At 35.2% G+C, this 21,688-nt stretch overlaps 1 protein-coding gene across 1 annotated transcript in view; it reads right to left on the bottom strand.

Annotated features, from left to right (window-relative positions):
• mycbp2 (MYC binding protein 2) overlaps positions 1-21,688 on the bottom strand; it is a 412,376-nt gene that overhangs the window by 177,952 nt on the left and 212,736 nt on the right. Inside the window, 12 exon segments of the mRNA XM_051926880.1 lie at positions 3,819-3,868; positions 4,122-4,209; positions 6,762-6,880; positions 9,201-9,423; positions 9,642-9,860; positions 10,534-10,634; positions 10,725-10,867; positions 14,134-14,312; positions 14,709-14,846; positions 15,683-15,889; positions 18,111-18,302; positions 19,547-19,768. Of these exon segments, the coding sequence (XP_051782840.1) occupies positions 3,819-3,868; positions 4,122-4,209; positions 6,762-6,880; positions 9,201-9,423; positions 9,642-9,860; positions 10,534-10,634; positions 10,725-10,867; positions 14,134-14,312; positions 14,709-14,846; positions 15,683-15,889; positions 18,111-18,302; positions 19,547-19,768 (1,881 nt within the window).

The raw sequence follows: 21,688 nt of genomic DNA, 5'->3' as shown, positions 1-21,688 counted from the left end.
TAAGATTATCCTTGGAACATCAGATGCAGTGGAGTTTCAATAAAGGAATCAACATTGGCTGTGTTTAACTATTCATGTGGAACAGATTCAACTAACCCACGAATAATCCTTAGAATGTCAGCTATCTCATGCATGATTACTCTTCAGTTCTCCATCACAATTTGTTCATCAGTGGCAACATCTGTTTTCTGTTATCAATGTCAAAGGCTGACCAGATTTTCAATCATCTTAAAGAGACATTTTGTCACATTGGAATTTGGCTACCCATGTCCTTATTGTGTAAAACGAAGAGGACTGATTCTAGTAAACATTGACTAAGCAAGAATGAACCTCCAAAGGCTTACTTACTTGGCTATGAACAGTGCTTGAAATTGTAACAAGTGATAGATGATGCTCATTTTTGTTGACTTCTTGATCCTCCTAGCTATACGCTTTAAACTTTACACAAGTTCTGTATGTTGGGGGACAGGATGGGTCCTCTACAGAGTTCTGAGCACATCAGCTTTCGTACATTACATTGTAAAAGGTGGAGGGGAGTTCTTTTGGGTCTGAGCATGCAAATAGACAAATATTGCATAATATAGATGATCAGAGAGAGTGAAGTGGATGTAGAATGTCAGGTGCGGGTTTACAACCATTTACTGCAGGTACTCAAGCTGCAGAAACAGAATAAAGCTGGGTCATGAAAAAATAAAACACTATAAAAACACTATAAATTACAAATGCTAGAAACTTGTAATTGAAAAAAACATCAGCTTCTTATAAATGCTAAATGTTCGTTTTAGTTTTTCTCCATTTACAAGTACTTGTTTTGAATAGGGTCAAGATAGCAACACAAAGCTGGACATATCATGCTATCTTATCACTAGTCTATACAATTAATAATAATAAAAAAAACTACTGAGTTAATAAGACTAAAAACAAGACATATGAGGGCACTGGGGCAACCATTAATAAGGATATTAGGGTAGTTAAAGAGTAGTTATAGAGGAATATTGCAGATAAGCACAAAAGATAACCCAAAGATAGTCCGTATTTTATCAATAAATGAACAGACAGGGAGAAAGTGTATCAGGAACAGTAAAGGGAAATTAAAATATAGAGACAATGAAACAGCAAATGCATTAAACTTGCATTTTTCTGAAACACTCACATGTAAAGATGTGGATAAGCTTCCAAAAGTAACAGGGACTACTAAGGAGGTCCTAATTGATTTGGAAATTCTAGAGGGAAAGTATTGCTTAGATTAAATAGGCTGAAATCTAACAAATCAACAGGACCAGATAACATTTATCCTTGAGTACTTAAGGAGATCAAGTGAGTGCATATATAAACCCTTGACACCTGTTTTTAGGAATTCATTAACTGTGGAGAAATTCATAAATACTGGAAAATGGCAGATAATATCCTGTTATATATAAAGCATGACTGGGCAAATTTAAGCAACTGTAGGTCAGTAAACATAATGTGTATCACAGGTAAATTAATGGAAATAATAATTAAAGAAAACTGTTGACCAACACATGGCAATAACAGTGCTAAAAAAACAGTCAGCATGGGTTCACACGAGGGTCATTGTGTTTAATTAACATGTTGGAATTCAATGATGAAGCAACAAAAGGATACTTATTTGATTTATTTGGACTTTCTGAAAGCATTTGATAAGTTCCCTCATAAGAAGTTGGGCATGAAACTATAAGTGTGTAGATGGGTGCAGAATTGGCTAAAACATATGATGAAGCAGAGGGTAATTGTGCGAGAATTGGGTCAGTGCTAGGGTCATTATTATATACAGTGACAGTGCGGGTCGGCTCCACACTACTGAGTCCTTCCGGGAAACCTTCTGAACCCGCTAACGCCGATAATGTATCCGAGATATGAGCCTAGCAGATGAGGACACTCACACAAAGAAAGGGGTAGGTGCAAAGTGATAAGTGCTTTTATTAAAACAAAGTCAAACAAAATAAACAGTGTTCAAAACTGCAGTGCTGTCTTCTTTAAATAAATAAGCCATAAAAACAGTGATGGTCTGAGAGTTTAAAATCCAGATTAAAACGAGATTAAAACCAATAACCATCTGGTCCTTCATTTTCTATCAGATGAGCCTAGCACCTATCTAATTCCCCCACTGCTCGCTCAGCTGGCAGAGCAACAAGCAGCCACAGTCCTCACCACCTGACCCCCGTTTAGCTGCCTCCAAATGGATGGCCTCCCATTTTCCTTCTCAAACCACTGGCGTACCTCAGATCCCTGCGGTAGGACGCCACCTTGATTGTTCCCACTCCTCAGCAATTAATTAGTGGGGACAATCCAACCCTGAAATGCCAATCCTTTTCTCCCTTGCTGGTCTATGACCACGCTGCCTTGTTCCCACACTGCCTCTCTCAACAATGCTGTTCTCACAGCTCTCTCTCAGTCTTGTTTGTTTCCTCCCCATGCTGTCTGTGCAGGCTCCTTTTAAACTGACACTTCTGACAGAGTACAGTTGTGCATGTGCCACTCCATCCATGGAATTCATGAGGCACCTGCCTGACATGTGCACTTGCATGTGCCTCCACAATCAGGCAGGCACCCTGCCCCAACCCCCAATCCATCCCTGGAACAAAGCACTTTCGCCCACCCAGGCCTTGTAAAATCCTGCAACTTTGCAGGGTGTGATTACTTATTTAAAATTAGTACAGCTCCACAGACCACTTATCACACACGTAGGAAGTAAAAATGTTAGATGTGAATATACAACAGGAGATCTGAAAACAGGAAATACTGCTTATGAGAAGCATTTAGAAGTTGTAGTGGACTCGTCACTATCCACTTCAAGTCAGCATTTAGAGTCTATTAAGAAGGATAACAGAATGTCAGGTTATATAGCACAAAGTGTAGGGTATAAGTCAAAGGAGGTAATGGTTAACCTTTAAAACTCACTAGTGAGGCCTAGTCTGGAGAATTGTGGGCAATTTTGATCCCTGGGCTACAAAAGGCATAGCCATATTGGAGAAAGTCCAGAGAAGAGCAATCAGGTTGATTTCTGGACTGCAGGGGATGAGTTATGACAAAAGATTAAAGGAGTCAAACCATTTAAGTTTAAGCAAACGGAGAATAAGTGGTGATATGACTGCAATGTTGAAAATTATTAAATTAATTAGTACAATAAATCAAGCCTAATTACTCAAATTAGTGTAACAAGAACATTGGGACACAGTTGGAAACTTGTTAAGGGTAAATTTCACACAAACATAAGTAAGTGTTTCATCACACAAAGAACCATAGTCATGTGGAATAAGTTACCAAGCAGTGTGGTAGACAGTGGGACTTTGAAAACAAGAACTGATGATATTTTGTATTTTGGAGGAATTCAGTGGATAGGACTGGTGAGCTTTGTTGGGCTAAATGCCTGTTCTTGTCAAAATGTTTTTTAATGTTCTAATGCAATTTCAGGTCTAGCATGCATTCCAACTGTGACTTACTGTCCATAGCATGTCACTTTCCAACCCACTGTCTTTTTACTTATATAGAAAACATACATATATACTGTACTTATAGTATCACTTACAATGTCACTGAGGCACTAAAACAGTTTTTAGAATACAAGAAAATAAAAGCATTTTGCACATGACAGGAGCCCATAATGACTATCATTTATTAGTTAGTTTTATAGTAAAGTGTTAAAATATCTCAACCAGATGTTTTATTAAACTTCCACTTCATCCACCAAACTTGACAGCTGCTCTACATTGCTTTTTCTAAAGAATTACTTCCAGGTTTGTACCTTGAAAACATTTCACCCTAGTTATTAAAAATGAAACAGAAATAAAACATACTTGCAAAGATGCCTCCTCAAGAATTTCAAGGTCTTCTTCAAGCTCATTGCCTGTTATTTAAAATAAAAAAAATCACTCTTAAAGCTAAAATGCTGAAATAGATGATTATCTCAAAAAACAGATAAACGAGAGTTAAAAAAGGGAAAATTCCAGAAACAAATCAGATATTAATTAGTCAAAAACAAAAAAGGTTCTAATGGACTGCCATAAAAGCCACGAAAAACCACTGCATCTTTTGGAGAGAATTATTTAAACTAAGCAAAATAAAGTTTAAATGAAGAAGTATAATAAACAATTTATTACCAATTGGTAGAGCCAGGTCTTTTTTCATCAATGCAGCTGCACACAAACCACCTAAATATGCCAGCTCCTTTTCCAGCTGAATAATACCCTGTAGCAATAAAGTAAACAATCAACTGATCATCTATTCCAGAAAACAAAATTCAAATAATACATTTTTAGGATATATGATACAACTGAGAAAAAGATACAAGCTTCAACTCTATCATTGTGATAATTCACAGAGATCAGAAAAATAACTGAAAATCTGAATCAGAAAATAAGTCCCCATGTACCCATGCTACCAACAAAAAAAGGTATGACATGATGGCTTGTAAGCCAAGACATACACCATGAGTTGCAGGTTAAGTATACTCACAACTACAAATATTACCAAAGTAATGTTCAGTACATACTGCAAATCAATTTTGTTACAGTGCAAACATAAAAACACATACAATAATAATCACAAACAGCCAAAGTGAGATTATTAAAACTTTTTCTGTCGTAAACACTAACTGAAAGCACTTTATAATTGCCTAAGTATAATACAGACATTGCGTATTTTTTGAAACACTAGGCAACAAACAGGTTAAAAAAATTTTCAGAAAAAAGGGGCTAAATACAATTCAAACAACAGCTCACCCGGCTTAGCAGTAATTTTTAGACATATTGTATGATCGGATAAGACTGAGATTACTATATCCTGAAATTTGATTCTGTATTAAGAAAATAGCATGTCAAAGCCAGATCCCTCTTCTTCACAGTATTTTTAAGCTTTGGAAGTAGCAAGTCTTTACTGTGTTCAAACCTGACAGAGGAAATGCCTTGCACTAGCAGTATGTTCCGAAAAATTACTGGTCAAGAAAAACTTGTAGATTAGTCATGCTGTCATTACAGTTTTCGCATATGGTATGGATTTCAAATTCAAACTAAAACTAACCCGAGCTGTTGCAATGGATCCCCCAAATTTTTTTTTTCGTGTTTAGCTACCTGTGTCCACAAGGACACCTTGCTCTGAGGCTAGGGATCTGCACTGGCAATCGGAAGGTTGCCGGTTCGAATCCCATAAAATGCCAAAAGGGATTCTGCTCTGTTGGGCCCTTGACAAGGCCCTTAACCTGCAATTGCTAAGCGCTTAGAGTAGTGAGAAAAGCGCTATATAAATGCAAAGAATTATGATTATTATTATTTCTCCTGCTATTAGCCACATCTGACTTAGCTTTATGTATTTTACCCACACTGCAATGATGGAACAGCCAAAATCAGCAATAGTAGTAAATGCACCATATAACAAGTGGGTTAAGTTAATACAAGGAAAGAAATCATTAAAATTACATCCATGGCATCCAAGCATCAAATCATGGGCAAAAAGACATTTTAAAAAGTCAGAATCTTATTGTGTCTAGTCGCTTATTAAAAGAGTAAAGCAGGGACGATCTATGTAGTAAGCTAAATTCTATCAAGTGTTGGAAGCATCAACAGAGACTGCATGAGTCAGCAACAGATAGCAAGCACTTTAACTACTATTCTAATAACCATATTTAACATATTTAAGCAAAATAAAAATTTCCCACTAAAAAAATAAATTACTTTATAATATTACTAACAACCATTCTACTAATCAATTAGTTGAGAGATTATTATTTTAATTGATTGGTAACAGGTTTTACAAAATGCAACGTTTGGGCAAAAAAGTGCAAGCATTTTATTAAAAAAAAAAATCAAAGACTTTTATTCATTGCAAAATGCTTTCCTTCTTAACAATAGTACAAATAGGCACTAAAATTAAATTTTCCTAATGCAAGTCTTCTTACAACCTTCAAGGTCTTGCTTAATATTTTTAAGGGTGAGGAAGAAGGCAGAAAACACTATTAAGCATCATCAATAATTGTCTAGAAGAAATTGTTTGATTTTATCTATTCATTAGCAGAAAAAATACAAGATTAACTGAGTGTCACTATTTGAAGCATTGCTTTTCTTTACAATATGGCATCAAATTTTACCTATCACCATCATAAAAATCTTCTTAACATATTATTGATGACTTGGATTCTGCATTTTTAGTTAAGAATTTGAGCTGTCAGAAGAAATAGAAGGAAATGACACTGAGACTGCTGCTGGATTATCCCCAAGTGTGAGTGAGTGATATATTACTGCAATGTGTATTCTTTTCATTTCCTCACAAATTTAGGTTTTACTTCTGTACCAAGTGAGCTCATTTTCAGAGATCTGGTAAGACATGGATTTATTACCAGACAGGAAGGTAAAATAACATTTTTAGTTTTTGCTTTTTAACCCTGCACTATATTTATATCCTTTGCTAGATCTCAAAATGTGATGAAAATTACTCTTGTTCAATAAAGTGATGCAAGTAATACAGTACATAACAAGACAACTACTCAACAACAAAATCTGTTAGCAACTATTATATCATCAATTATTATTGATGACATTCATTTATTTTTGTAGTTCTAATTATAACTGCTTATTATAAAATCTAAAATTGGAATCAAGAAAAAAATGATTCAATAATTTAGAGATAACTATGATCACTTCAGAAAAGTCCTAGTCTAATGTTAATATGTATATAAAGAATGTGTATTTGTTAACCTATTAGAGAATTCACCTTGACTAATTAAATAATCTTACAAATCACTTTACCTCATCAGTGCCAGGATTAAACTCGTATCCCACAGCTACACACTTAAAGCCAAAGAAACATGCTTTGTCATCCTTCACATAATCTGATGCAGTCTCCAAAGAAAAGAGGGCTTCATTACCTGAAAAAGGGAAAAAGAAAAAAAAAGAATATGTGTCAAAAAAAAAAAAAAAAGTATGAAGATCATTGGGAGCATCAGGAAAAAAATAAGGCAACTTATTATTACATAATACCCAAGAGAAAAATTTGGATAAAAACTACTTGAAAACATAAGGGAATCAAAGAATATATAAACCAACTATTGACCTTTACTATTTATGATCAAACAAAGTATAAGCTTAAACATAAACATCATTCAATTTGAATTAACTTTATTATTATTATGTTCTACTTTTTATTGAATTTATTAAAAGCAAGTAACATGCTATACAAACAAGTCAAACTTAACAAAACTAAATTCAATTCAACCTCCAATGAGAAAGAGGGGATGGCCAAAAGCCAGAGTAAAACTATAAGAATAGAAAAGAATTATGGTAGTACTTTAGGACCCTTTAAAACTCAACCTGGAAGTTGGTTTTTTTTTTTTTTTTGATAAGACTAAAGTGAAGAAATACTGACTGCTCCTAATTGTTCTAAATAAAGAATGTCTTCTGACGAGGAACATGGTAATCATTTATACATTTGCCAGCCTACGGATGTCTATTAAAATGCAATAATCTGTAAGCAGCAATGTTTCAGTATTTACAAGATTAAGAAACTTCAACGTATGTGAGAAGACCAAAACTCTTTAAAGACTACCACTAATAATCCACTACAACCTTGTTTACCTTATGCCTGAGGTGCAATGTTCCCTGTTGCTTGTATGAGTTTCCTCCCACAACATCCAACAAAATTAATTATATTTTAAAGAGCATTTTTTTGTTTGAGTCACACAATATTCATCTTGTATTGAGACTTTTGCTGCTAGGTTAAGTAGGAAGCTTACTAATAAAAGCCATTACTTTGAGTTAAATAATGCTTTGGGCAAAATATTAAGTGAAAATATGAAACTAATTGTAAAATTTCCTGTGATCATATTAATTTTTTACATTAGATTTTGAAATTGACCCTGAATATTAAATTGTCAATATTTATTTATTTTTTAAAATACAGGTGTTGACTTAAGCAATTTTGCCGATACAGGGTTAGCACATTAAAACCACAAATATTTTCATGTAGCAACCTGTTTTGTTTTTTTTTTGTTTTTTTTTTTTTTTTGAAAGTGGTGCTGCCTCGAGAGTGAAGGCGACACTCTGTGATCTCTTGGCAGAGACTGTACGTGTCACTGAATATAACTGGTACCACATGCAATAAGCTCTATCACAGGTAGGAGCTAGGTAGGCATCTGTCCATTTAGCTAAGGAGAGAGATAACCCTGTTAGTGATTCCCAATGTCTTAATTAGGCATCCCAGCCATGCATCTTAACGTATATACTGCTGGGAAGAAAAAGTTACACTCTGCGATCTATCAGCAAAGACTGCATGTCTATGTCATTATTAAGAACCGTACAATGTTAAAGCATAAGGTTAACATGCTATACATATCCGTGCTTCAGCCTACTTAAAATTATGTGTTTTGTGATGTAAAGTAAAGCATTAGTGCGTCACTGAAATTATATGAATAAGTCTAAAACATTTATCATTATTATTATGATGAATGTATAAAGCACAGGCATACAAACACTGGCAGTTATAATATATTGTCCTAAAGAGCTCAAATACAACAGTTTATTACAAAAATTAAAGCTTTTCTCATACGTCCTCATATGTATATGTGTTCATGTACATGTTACACAATTTATGTTAATTATTGCAGTCTCTGTTACCTAAAGAAAGTACTACCTTTTATATTCACTGGTATACTGGAGTAAATGGCTCAACCACTGCAGTTCTTTTAATGTGAGTATGTATTCAACAGTATGATGGCAACAGGGAATGACTACAGCCTACCAAACTTGCTGCTGAAACAAGCTCTAGCAACCATTGATCATGTAATGGAATTGTAGTATGGAAAATAGATGGATCAACAGATGCCGTGCTCAGATATCTTGGGTTCATTTGAAGCACAGCATATCTACATAGAGGTTTTAGATTAATTATGTAACTGTTACAGGGTTTAATTCCAAATTTACATTCAACCACTGAAGTGCAGATGAAGTGTGGTAGATGTACTCCCTATGAGGTCTGTCTATTACTGAAACTAGGGCATTTAGTACCAGTAAATCCTTTGAACCTCATTATGCACTCTGGTTATTAAAGTCATTGAAAAACTGTTCTGTATAATTAAAACTGATTGACAAACAAACAGGTCAATAAGTCTTGTGGCAATGTACTGCAGTTGCCACAGATTCTAAAGGGACTTATATTATGTTACAGAGCTTTATTTATTTAAATGCATTTACCTGGTAAAACCAACACTGTTGTTGGCCAGCCACTGGAACCAAAAAACTTCTTTAGCTCTGTCCATGTGTTTAGGCTTTCATGTACAGTATGTTTTGCAGCAAATCCACAAAATTGCAGAGATCTGCTGGGAATCATCAGGCGTAATACATCTTCAGGTTGAGCAGTACCACACTGAGAGTCAAATTCAATGGTAATCCATCGGACACAGTCTGGGAAGGAAACCTAAAAACCCATCCACACACACAAAAAAAAGATTTTTTTTTATATAAAGACTAAAAATACACTTAAACATTTTATGCTATAAAATAGCTCTGAATAAAATATACCATTTGCGTGAGGAGTTTATATATCTCTATATATACCAAAAAATTTGCCTTATTTTGAACATGTGTAAGTTTAATACTGTCAGCTTCCTAATAGAGTAGTGAAGACCCACATACCTTGTACTGCGTCACAGATGCTTGTTTATAGGGATGGTCACTCTCTATGACAGCATAGTGACTAGAGGTAGTACATGCCGACAGCCCTTGCTCAGGCTGATTTCCTGTTGTGCTGTCAGTGGACTGATTAGGGTTAAAAGCAGGGGGGGCATATTTCTGGTTCAAAGCAGACACAGCAGGAAGCAGCTCCTGAACTAACCCAAATACTTCAACTGCAGCCTAAATAGAAATGGACAAATGTATAAGCAGTTCTGCATTTCTCTGTTTGAAGACAAACCATTCAATGTTAATACAAAATTTACCCTTTACAATGTCCTTATTTGAAGAATTCATTTTAAAAGAAGACCTTAGAACCTCTTATAAATAAAAAATCAATTACTGTTTGGTGCTGTTCTACAGCAAACTTGAAAGTTATAAAGCAAAAAGAAAAAGTCCATCTATCCACCAGCTCATTGAATTACATTTTTTTCTGTGGTATGAAAAACAATTCTCATTAATTACATTAATAGTTTTTGTACACCAGATTATTTATAATGAATAATCTGACATCTGACTTTTGTGGCTGTAGTTTTAATATTTGTATTAATAGTTAAGTGTTTTTCTTTTTTATTTGATACCACAGAGAAGTTTTACATATGTAACGAATGGTTTTGCAAGATGTAATGATCTGGGAAATTCCAAATAAGAAGTTCTGTAAACATTTAGGTACTTTCATAACATTCATTCACATAAGTAAACTAAATGAAAACTGCTACAAACCTACCTAATGTAAAAATAGATTAAATCTGTATCATAAAGGTGAAGGAGTTATTATAAGACATTTTACAAAATGTAAACATATAAATTCATTATGTGATTCTGCTTGACTGGGAGCAGCAAAAGATAAGCTTACCTTTGGTACAGATGCTGCTACCGGCCCAATATACGCCAAAATAAGGGGAAGCAGCATTGAAAACAAACTGGAAGAACTGAGCAGCTCTGGGATATCTTCAGCTAGGTTGACCAAGAATATAAACCATCAGTAACATAAACAATTCTAACACAATAGTAATTATCCATTTAAAGTATTAAAAGGCACCTTACCGTCCACAGCAAAAGCTCTGTGAAGAAGATCTTTGGCTGCACGCACCACAGCACTCACTACAGAAAGAGCTCTACTGCAGTTTTTATCTTCTTCATTGGCTTTACTTAAAATCTGAGACTGTAAATCACCATCATACTCACTTCTAGTCATAAACAAAAAAGCATATTACTTTCAAATATTTATTTTGTTCTGATATTACTGCAGTTTGTATCTTCTTCATGGGCTTTACTTAAAATATAAGACCATAAATCACCATAATGTTCACTTTTAATCATTAACAAAAAAAGAACATTACTTCAATTATTTATTTTGTTATGTTATTGCTAACACATTCTCATGGGTTACACAGTTATTAACACAAGGAAAAGATGTGAAATGTAATAATCCAACATGTCAGTCAGACCTAACACTACAGGCCGAGTCTTGAGTTATAGATGTCTCAGGTTAAAGTCGTGTGAGGTTACAGCAATTCCGAGATATGAGCAAGCACATAAAAGCAAAAATTTTTCTTTCACTAAGTTTAAATTATTAAATACACTTAAACATTTTATGCTATAAAATAGCTCTGAATAAAATATACCATTTGCGTGAGGAGTTTAAATATCTCTATACGAGGGGGGACCCAAAAATAACCGGAAATATTTTTAAAACGTGTTTAATTTAATTTTCTGTACAAACTATACAAATTAGTCTCCTTCAAAGTACTCTCCATTGGCGGAAATACACTTATCTAACCGTTTTTTCCATTGTTCGAAACATTTTTTAAATTCGTCTGAAGTAATGCCCATTAATGCTCTGGTCGTTTCTTGTTTTACCTCTTCGACTTCAGCAAAACGCCTTCCTTTCAAGTCTTTTTTCATCCGAGGGAACAAAAAGAAATCACACGGAGCTAAATCTGGTGAGCAGGGTGGGTGGTTCAGGGTTGTCATACCGTTTCTTGCCAAAAATTAGCGAATGCTGAGAGCAGTGTGAGATTGAGCGTTGTCATGATGAAAGAACCAATCGCCCGACTCCCACAAATCAGGGCATTTCCTTCTCACACTGTTGCGCAACCTACTTTTACAAAAAAATTCACTGAACACAAGCACAACCTTCCAGACTGATGGCACTTGGCAGACTGACTTGTGAGGAGTGTAACTAGATCGCCCTAGCAGCCCAACAACGTACTACAAGTACCAACCTAACAACAAAAAAATTCTGGTTATTTTTGGGTCCCCCCTCGTATATACAGTGATCCCTCGCTATATCGCGCTTCGCCTTTCGCGGCTTCACTCCATCGCGGATTTTATATGTAAGCATATTTAAATATATATCGCGGATTTTTTGCTGGTTCGCGGATTTCTGCGGACAATGGGTCTTTTAATTTCTGGTACATGCTTCCTCAGTTGGTTTGCCCAGTTGATTTCATACAAGGGACGCTATTGGCAGATGGCTGAGAAGCTAGATTGCTTACTTTTCTCTCTCTCTTGCGCTGACTTTCTCTGATCCTGACGTAGGGGGATTGAGCAGGGGGGCTGTTCACACACCTAGACGATATGGACGCTCGTCTAAAAATGCTGAAAGATTATCTTCACGTTGCTATCTTTTGTGCAGCTGCTTCCTGAAACGACATGCTGCACGGTGCTTCGCATACTTAAATTTTTGACTGAAAAACAAACTCTGTCTTTCTCTCTCTCTCCCTGCTCCTGACGGAGGGGGTGTGAGCTGCCGCCTTCAACAGCTTTGTGCCGCGGTGCTTCGCATACTTAAAAGCCAAACAGCCCTATTGATTTGTTTGCTAGAGATTGTTTTCTCTATCTATGTGACATTCTGTGCTCCTGACACGCACTCCTTTGAAGAGGAAGATATGTTTGCATTCTTTTAATTGTGAGACAGAACTGTCATCTCTGTCTTGTCATGGAGCACAGTTTAAACTTTTGAAAAAGAGACAAATGTTTGTTTGCAGTGTTTGAATAACGTTCCTGTCTCTCTACAACCTCCTGTGTTTCTGCGCAAATCTGTGACCCAAGCATGACAATATAAAAAAACATATAAACATATGGTTTCTACTTCGCGGATTTTCTTATTTCGCGGGTGGCTCTGGAACGCAACCCCCGCGATGGAGGAGGGATTACTGTACCATATATGATGCTGCTGCTCCTCCGCATCGAGAGGAGTCAGATGAGGTGGCTCGGCATCTGATCAGGATGCCTCCTGGACGCCTCCCTAGTGAGGTGTTCCGGGCACGTCTAAGCGGGAGAAGGCCCCGGGAAGACCCAGGACACGCTGGAGGGACTATGTCTCTCGGCTGGCCTGGGAACGCCTTGGGATTCTCCCGGAAGAGCTAGAAGAAGTGGCCGGGGAGAGGGAAGTCTGGGCATCTCTGCTCAAGCTGCTGCCCCTGCAACCCGATCTCGGATAAGCGGAAGAGGATGGATGGATGGATGGATGGATAAATTTAAATTAATTTTCATCAATCAACTTCTGTTGTTTACTTTTGGACAACGCAAACTAGTTTTGACTCATGTGAATACATAACAGAGGTCAACAACAGTAAGGAATAGTACTGTAAACTATGGACTTTGCTACAATTTTCTGTCATTTTGTGCTTTCACGCACCATGTGTCACAATAGGTAACCACCAGCATGTGTGGTGACACCATATGCTCAGTCAGAGGTAAACAGTTTAAATCAACAGCTGGCCATTTATCTGAGTGGAAGAACATGCCGCTTGTAATTCCCAGCATCGTAGGTGTATGTCCTGTCCATGGCATATTAGGAAGAACAGCTTCCGGGGTTGGGATCCCTCAGAAGAAACAGCAATGTCTCTGATAAAGGACCAACTGTGTCAGTTAGTGGTGGCTTTTCATACCATTATTTTGCCTTTTCCAACTCTATGAAGTTCTGAATTATTACCAAAAACTGTAAGATATTTAAGCATAAGGTGTACATACTGTACATACCTGAATCTTATTTTAGTGTACATTATTTTTGTTTTGTGATTTCTAGTTGCTATACGGCTTCATTGTCATTTTATTAGAAAATATTTGAAATGCTTTTCTGTCAAGTATTGTATAATAAAATATTATGCCAATATTTCCATTACCAAACAGCTTCAGTGCAAGGTCAGACTTGCATATGGAATCGGGTTCAAATGTTGGTAGCAATCAAACTCATTCATCACACAAATATCTATAACCCTGAACTTTTAACTTGTTTGACATTGAACACTATAAACTGATTCATTTACAACATGTCCTATTGCCTAAAAACATGTGCAAATGAAAATCAAGGTTTTATTAAACTTGCGTTTCCTCTTTTTTCTAAAGTAAAATTTTCAACTTCAGTCATCTACTAGCATCAGTATTTCTTGCAGGTAGCAACCACTTCTATATTTCTTATAATCCCACAATCTAAAGTGAGCTTCACCTGTAATACAGAATCTGCGGAATTTGGCCTCGAGTCTGGTTAGTGCCATTGCTGCTAAGACTGCAGGTGCTGAAAGTAAATGTCACTCCATCAGGACACTGCACTGTAGTCATGCCTCCATCACCATTAGCGGTACGACTACCATAATTTCTTAGTCGTACAGCATATTTGACATTTTCCTGTGAACAGAGGTTTTATTTTTAATAAATAATAGAGTTTATCAAAAAAGCAAACCAATTCAATGCCTCTTTTGACAATGTTTACCTTTTATATGATGAAATGTGATAAGGTGTCAGAACCAAATAAAGATAGGACTTGATAAAATAGAACAATGCAGAGGCCATATTTTAGCAAGTGAGCACATACACAAGGCACGCCTTGTAAATTATGAGGGTATAACAACACAAAAATAGGTCAGTCCTTCAAACAAATCAATTGTGGTTAAATATGCCAATAGAAACTTTCTTTCTGCAAAGCTACTGTACTTATTATGAATTTAAAATTCCAATTACATAAATTTAATAACAGAACACAGTCATAATAAAGAGATCAATGTCCAAAAAACTTCTGATGACCTTTAAGGGTACCACTTTGTCCAGTCTGATTTCAGCTATATCACTAGGAGAGTCATCAGTGCTGTATGTTCCTTTCACTAGCTCTAAAGATGTCCACCTGTGTGAATGAGCAGAGTCCCCTGGATGTTCAGCCTGGGTCTGTTTTAAAAAAAAAAAAAAAAAAAAAAAAAAAAAAAAGTTAAATCTGAAAACTGCTATTTCTGGTGCTGTTGGGAATGGTGAGGTGTTATAGTGGTGGCAGCAACATAAACACAGGATTTGGGGGTCTTTTATGTATATTATTGAACAACATGAGCACGTATCCACTATATAAGCTGTGAAAGACAGCATATAGCAAAGCAGGGAATTTCCTTAGGCTGCTAAAAAGCTAAAAGTAGAAAATTTTTAATTTGTTATATTTTACTTCATAAAAGATGCCCGTCTCCACTGTTCAGTTCCATTACATTTTCACATTAGCTTAACAGAGTAAATGTTAAAAGTTAAGGTTGAATATTAAACGTTATAGAACCATTATGATTAATTTTGTGGAAAATAAAATATCCCAAAGTTGTATCATAGACAGGATACTTATTACTGCTGTCAATAAAGTGAGATTATATAGCATAATTAAAAATAGCATTCACTCAATCTTATATTCTTCATTATGTTATGTTTCCATAATTCAATAGAGCATACTGTATCTTTTCAGCACATGCAATATAAAAATCATAGTCTAAGCATGATGCCCAATTTTTGTGCTTCTTTAACTTGTTTGATTTACGCAGAAATCATTGACTCAGTTATGAGGACTGAAAAATACAATTTTTAAAAATCTAAAAAAAATGGGTGCTAATGTGCATGACCCAAGAAAAAATTTCAAACCCATTTCTAAAGTTCTGAGGTGCAAATAAACCACAGTGAGATCCAAACAAAAAGACAGTATCATAGTCACACACACAAAAACACACAAGGACAAGAATCTTTTAAGCACTTACATCATCTGCCAGGACCTCCAATTCATATTCATGGATACCTCCTCCACCATATACACAAAACCCAACAAGAACTACCCCATGTTTGTCAACAGAAAAACAAATAGCATCAGGTGATCCATTGCCTGTATTCCAACTTCTTCCCTGGCTTGTCTTGGTGAAGCGGTTTGGGGTAGCTTTCACTGAGTGTATTGAATTTAAACCATCAACCTGTGAAAGCATAATTTTAGAATAAATATTTACACTGCATCATAAATGAAAGATTTTTGATTATTCTTAATTAATATCAAGATAAGGCCAGAAAATGCAAAGTGCATTGGTAAGTCATAATACTAAAGCCTGATCACTTAATCACCTAGCATAGACCAATCATGAATTCACCTTACTCATGTAGTCAATCACAGCTTATCATATATTGCAGAAACACATAATAAATGTCTCAAAAATGAAATCAAAAGTTAAGGAACATAGAAACTCTAGTCCAAAATGATTAGATTTAAATATCCCCGACCTATAGCAAAACTAACAGCACAAGATGTTAATCATGAGAAGACACAAACCACAAAGCTATGGAATATAAGGGAAATAGGTCACAAATTTGTATAATATGTATATTTAAAGGCAAGAGAATTTTGCTTAAAACGGGGTGAGGACAATTAGAAGGCTCACAATTTCTAAACCAAACCAACACTTCATGAAAGCGGTGTGATTTGAGCTGCAAATGCTAATGGTGCCTTTGTTAACCTGGTCCAACAGAGAACAAGCTCCTGAGTATGATGAACTGTCTATAGTCGGAAAGTCTCATTAAAAAGACTCCTATTAAACATATAAATGTTAGTCATGGTTACAGAGGGCACACTGCATGTGTTATAAACTTGTTGCAAGGGGAAAAATGTTTCTGTAACATCAGATTATACACTGGCATTCAAAAGCTTTAATGGACTAGTGGTAAAAGTGCTATGTGTGCTCCACGATATGCATTTGAAGTAAATGTGTTATACCCTGTCAAAAAGAGAGGAGATGAAAATTATTGTCATTAAGAGAATTAATAACAAAGAACCACAGGAGATGCAAGTTTCAGTACTGAAAAAAACGATTCAAGAAGAGTGCCTAATGACACAGGTAAAAGCTTGGATGATGCGGCACAGCATCTACCTTCTGACTGCATGTCTAAACAAATAACTAAAGGAAGTTAATATTACAGTCTAACGAAATGGAAACATGCTATGACAAAAGGCATGAAAGATGCAAATGACAGAAAAATATCATAGCAGACAAGCAATTCTTAAACACATAGAGCCAAGCAGCTGCAGTGGTCAACATGCGCCCATCTGTCTCTTCTGTTGCCTTGATCATTACAATGTATAAATGAATCATTAAGCTTCAGTTACCTTGTGCTAACAACTTTCTGAATGGATAACAGCAATGTTAGCTTTTTTTTATTTTCTTTCAGCATCAAGCATTTTCAGTTGCTATTGCTCTTTCCCTGAAACCCCAGTGGGTTAAAGTGTATGTACTGGAGGAATTGGGGGTGGGTGTTTTTAGGAAGAAGCTCTGTGGGCATAGCCTTTGCAGCAGTGGATTCTGCTACTATTTAATAATCATGTCTGGCCCCACAAGATCACACAACTCATTACATAAGATACAATTACACTTTTTTATTTGTTGATATTTTAGTGTTGGTAAAAAGTTACTTGATGCACTATATAAAAGAACTACCGTAGCAAGACCAAGAAAACACGATAAAATGTTCTCTTAGAACCAAAAGCAAAATTAAGCTATAAAATCAACAACGGTCAGTACTAGTTATTTCTGCAGCTTAATCTCACTTTGGTCTTCAAAAAAATCACAGCATCTGCTAGATATTATTATCTGTCTACCATTCACAGTGGAGCTATGTATTCCCTCTTAAAATATGGAAGCCATTATCGCACTGCCATTGAAGTAGTATTCTTCAAGCTCATTGATAAAAGTGATGGAATAACACCTGTGTGGTAATCATATGCACCCAATATATACACGCATGTTAACAATCGACAATTCATTAGCTTTCCCTGGATTGACACAAATACAAATGGGACACTGGCAGGTAAAGTTTACTTTAGATGTGAAAAATGAAAAAACGCTGTACAAAAATATACCAATGGGTTAAAGTTAACAGGAAAAAAGCTATTAAGGTTTAAACGGGAAATACCAGAAAGTAACTATAAAGTTTCAAGTCTACAAGCCTATACAATAAAATAGAGATAAACAGAGATGGTGGGGAAAAAGGTGGTGGGGAGACATAAGAAAGGAAAATATGCCTTGCAATTACAGTAATCCCCCTAATGATACATTTTATAACATACTGTCTAAGTTTTTCACAGCACTAATTTGCTCATTGCTCTTATCTACTTGTTCTTTGTTAGTCTTCTTTAATATTTCTTCATACCTCTGAACCAAGTGCTGAAGCAGTGAGCTCACTCACAATACTTGCTATGAGGCCACAAGTGTTAGATACTAGATGTGGTGAGAAAAGCTCGATTTCTTTCCGTAGACTCTTTCTCACAGGAAGAACAACAATGACTAACATCTTTTCAAGAACTTCACGAAAACTTGTCAGCCCAGTCAGATTTTCTTCACTCTATTAAAAAAAACACAGATATTCAGTATTAACTTATTCCCAAATTCTAAAAATCCATTCAGTTACCCATTGATTTTGAGTGGCTACTTTTTTATTTCAGCATCACAAGAAGACTGAACCTACTTAACCTTTAGGAAGCAGCAAAGAATTTACTTTGAGTGTAGTAGCTCTGAAAAATGTAACCACAAAACAATACTGAAAGTACTAACTAGCATTTTATTTTATTTTATATTTTAACAATACACTTTGCAATGGAAAACACATTAAACCCTAATTACTTTTGAAATCTGTAGAAAATTTAAAATAAAGCATTCATTTATTTACTTCCATTTAAGAACACAGGAAAATGCAATTTATCTCTAACTTCTCTGCAGAAGCAAACTGTGGGCAATTTACTAATGCAACTCAAACAGCATTCAAAATGCAAGTGGTCGACCAGTATCGATACAAAACTTAACTAACACTTCTTTTGTTTTCTCTCCATATACACGAGTACCCTAAACAAAAAGTAAAAAATACATGCAGAGAATCTGCAACATTTACACAGACACTAATCAGACCATGGATTTAAAAGTCAATGCTTCGGTGATGGGAGGCAGGAGGGCTAACTACTGAACCAATGTGCCACTAAGGTTTTAATCTATTAACTTTATTTTATTTAATGAATACAAACTTCTTTTATACTAATCATTTAATGATTCAAAATTGTGAGTGTGAGCTATGAAACAAAAAAATGGTTTGAGAGCACATGTCTCATATCCAAAAAGACATCCTTTAAAACAAATACAAAACTGAAACACATGAACATAAAGGAAGAAATAGTTTAAGTGATACCATACAGTATATGTTCAAGTTGTCCATTTTAAATTAGGAAGACCTTTATTATGACTATTAAAAACAATTTAAGAAATAACTTGATAACTGGGAATGTTTATCATTTTAAGATTTATTTGATTAACAGCATCTTAAAGGTGTTTAATCCGTGAAACCCTGCCTTGGCACAATTACGATGAACTCATTCAGTATCGGTCTTGCAGCACTAATTCTGGAAGAAGGAATCATTGTTCGAAAGTTTGAAAACAGATATTCTGAGATATGTTTTTTAAAATCAGTCTATTTAGATTTTTTACATTATTTTGGTATCTAACACACACACCCAAGCAGACTCACTTCACAGAGTTCCCAAAATCTTAATTGTGACTATATGTGTGGTGTTTTCTGCACATTTCTGTAGAATTACTTACATGGCTGAGTTTCTCCATATGAGCCACCAATAGTGGGAACCTGTGAGCTAAAGCTGAATCATTTTCTGTGCTGACTTGCTTGACAAGAGAACGGAGCAAAACCTCTCCATCATAAGCAATTGGAAGAATGGACGTCAGTTTTACAGAAGTATTGCATAGGGCTGACATTACAGCAGCTAAAAGCCGACTACTTGATGTCCTGAAGTTTGCTTCTTGAATATCCTATAGCAAATGTTACAAAAAAGTAAAGACAGACAATGAAATCTGAACATATCTTAATGCTATTAAAAACTTTAAGCAGTGACCAAAGAAACAATATGTACAGTATATAAACAATATGCACATTAAATTTGATTTCAAATCAGGGTATTTGAGAAGCACACTATAGGGAAGAAAAATGTTTGGTTAATTTGGTTAGATACAAACAATTCTTTTTTCTTATCAAAATACACAGGAATTTCTTATTCTCTTCTTTTTAAACTCACTTTATCCAATCTCATAATTCGAATAAACGCTGACAATTACTAATAGAAGACAGAGGTGCTAAATTATACAGAGAAACAACCGCTTCAGTTCATTTCCACTTGATTAATCATTAAAAAAACATCCTCCTAAATAAAGACATTATAAAGAGATAGATAGATAGATACATATACAGTCATACACGGAGCTGCTGAAAAGGCTGCCACTCAGATATCATGGAAATATAGTTTAATTTTCAGTAAGAAGCGAATAAACCGTGTTAAGAATTTCTGGAATAACAAAATAAAACTAAATAATTATATTTGTTTATTTAAAACAGGGCCAATTTAAAAGAAGGAATCGGTTGTAACAAAAATCTGCACCCAATGTGGTCCCGCATGGGTGGAGTTGTACAACCAGGTTCTTAATTGGAGGTAGCAGTGGTGACATTCTGTTAGTACATTTACTTATTTTAATGTAAGTACTTGTTAAATTTGTCATTTATATAGAAGGATCATTCCAGCACTTTATGGCAATCTTAGGAATTAAGAAAAGTGTAACTTTAATTTCCCCTTGAAATTCAAAATGATGCGCATAGCCTTTTGGTACACACAACTCTTTTTAGTTTATACTGTATTTGTAATTGTATCTTGCTTATTAGGATGTTTAAGCTGTTATTTGTAATTTTCCTAACCAGCAGCCAATCAGCAACAAGATAACAAGAAGCAAATTGAGCCACCAGCTACCAGTGATTGCCTTCGCAAGTAAAATTCGAAGTCAAAGAAACGATTTTTCTGAATAGCATATACAATGACAACAACTTATGATCTACCAGCAACTTCTGTTATGATTTAAGTCACTTTAAAATTTAATTTCTACTTAAACTATTTTTTTTTCTCAGCTTTTGAAAATAGTTTTGGAAGTTTACGACTATAGACTCCATTATTATTTCTTTCTTTCTCAGGTGTGCATTTAAAATTTTTTATTTTTAGTTCTGTTAGATGGTTAAAGTGGCACTATTTTTCACAAATATCTGTAATGCATTTTTTGTTATTTGAAATTTAAAAAAATTCAAAGGAAACAATGTCAGCTAAATATGTGAGAGTTATTTTAAGAGGTTGAGTACTACTGATGAATATTTTACCACAGGCAATCACTGACTATTGCCCCTCATTTCAAAACTTTCCAGTGTTTCCTGACACACTTCTAAATAGGTTAAGAATGTGGTACCGTACACTTTATTTAGAGAACAAAAACATTACACTGAAATTTAGAAAAACGAAACAAAAATCTAACTATTGTTAAGATAATTAAAGGAATATAAAGAAGTTCTACTGCAAGATTTTTTGTTCTGAACACAAATTAGATAGGATAGATACTTTATTAATCCCAAGGGGAATTTCACATACTCCAGCAGCAGCATAAAAAAAATATTTTTTATTACAAAAAACAATATTAAATTAAAGATTGATAATAATTCAGGTAAAAACAGACAATAACTTTGTATGATGTTAACGTTTACCCCCCGGGTGGAACTGAAGAGTCGCATAGTTTGGGGGAGGAACGATCTCCTCAGTCTGTCAGTGGAGCAGGACATTGACAGCAGTCTGTCGCTGAAGCTGTTCCTCTGTCTGGAGATGACACTGTTTAGTGGATGCAGTGGATTCTCCATAATTGATA

The sequence above is a fragment of the Erpetoichthys calabaricus genome, chromosome 4 (assembly GCF_900747795.2).
Source record: "Erpetoichthys calabaricus chromosome 4, fErpCal1.3, whole genome shotgun sequence".
NCBI classification, from domain to species: domain Eukaryota; kingdom Metazoa; phylum Chordata; class Cladistia; order Polypteriformes; family Polypteridae; genus Erpetoichthys; species Erpetoichthys calabaricus.
This window is presented reverse-complemented; position numbering and strand designations above follow the sequence as displayed.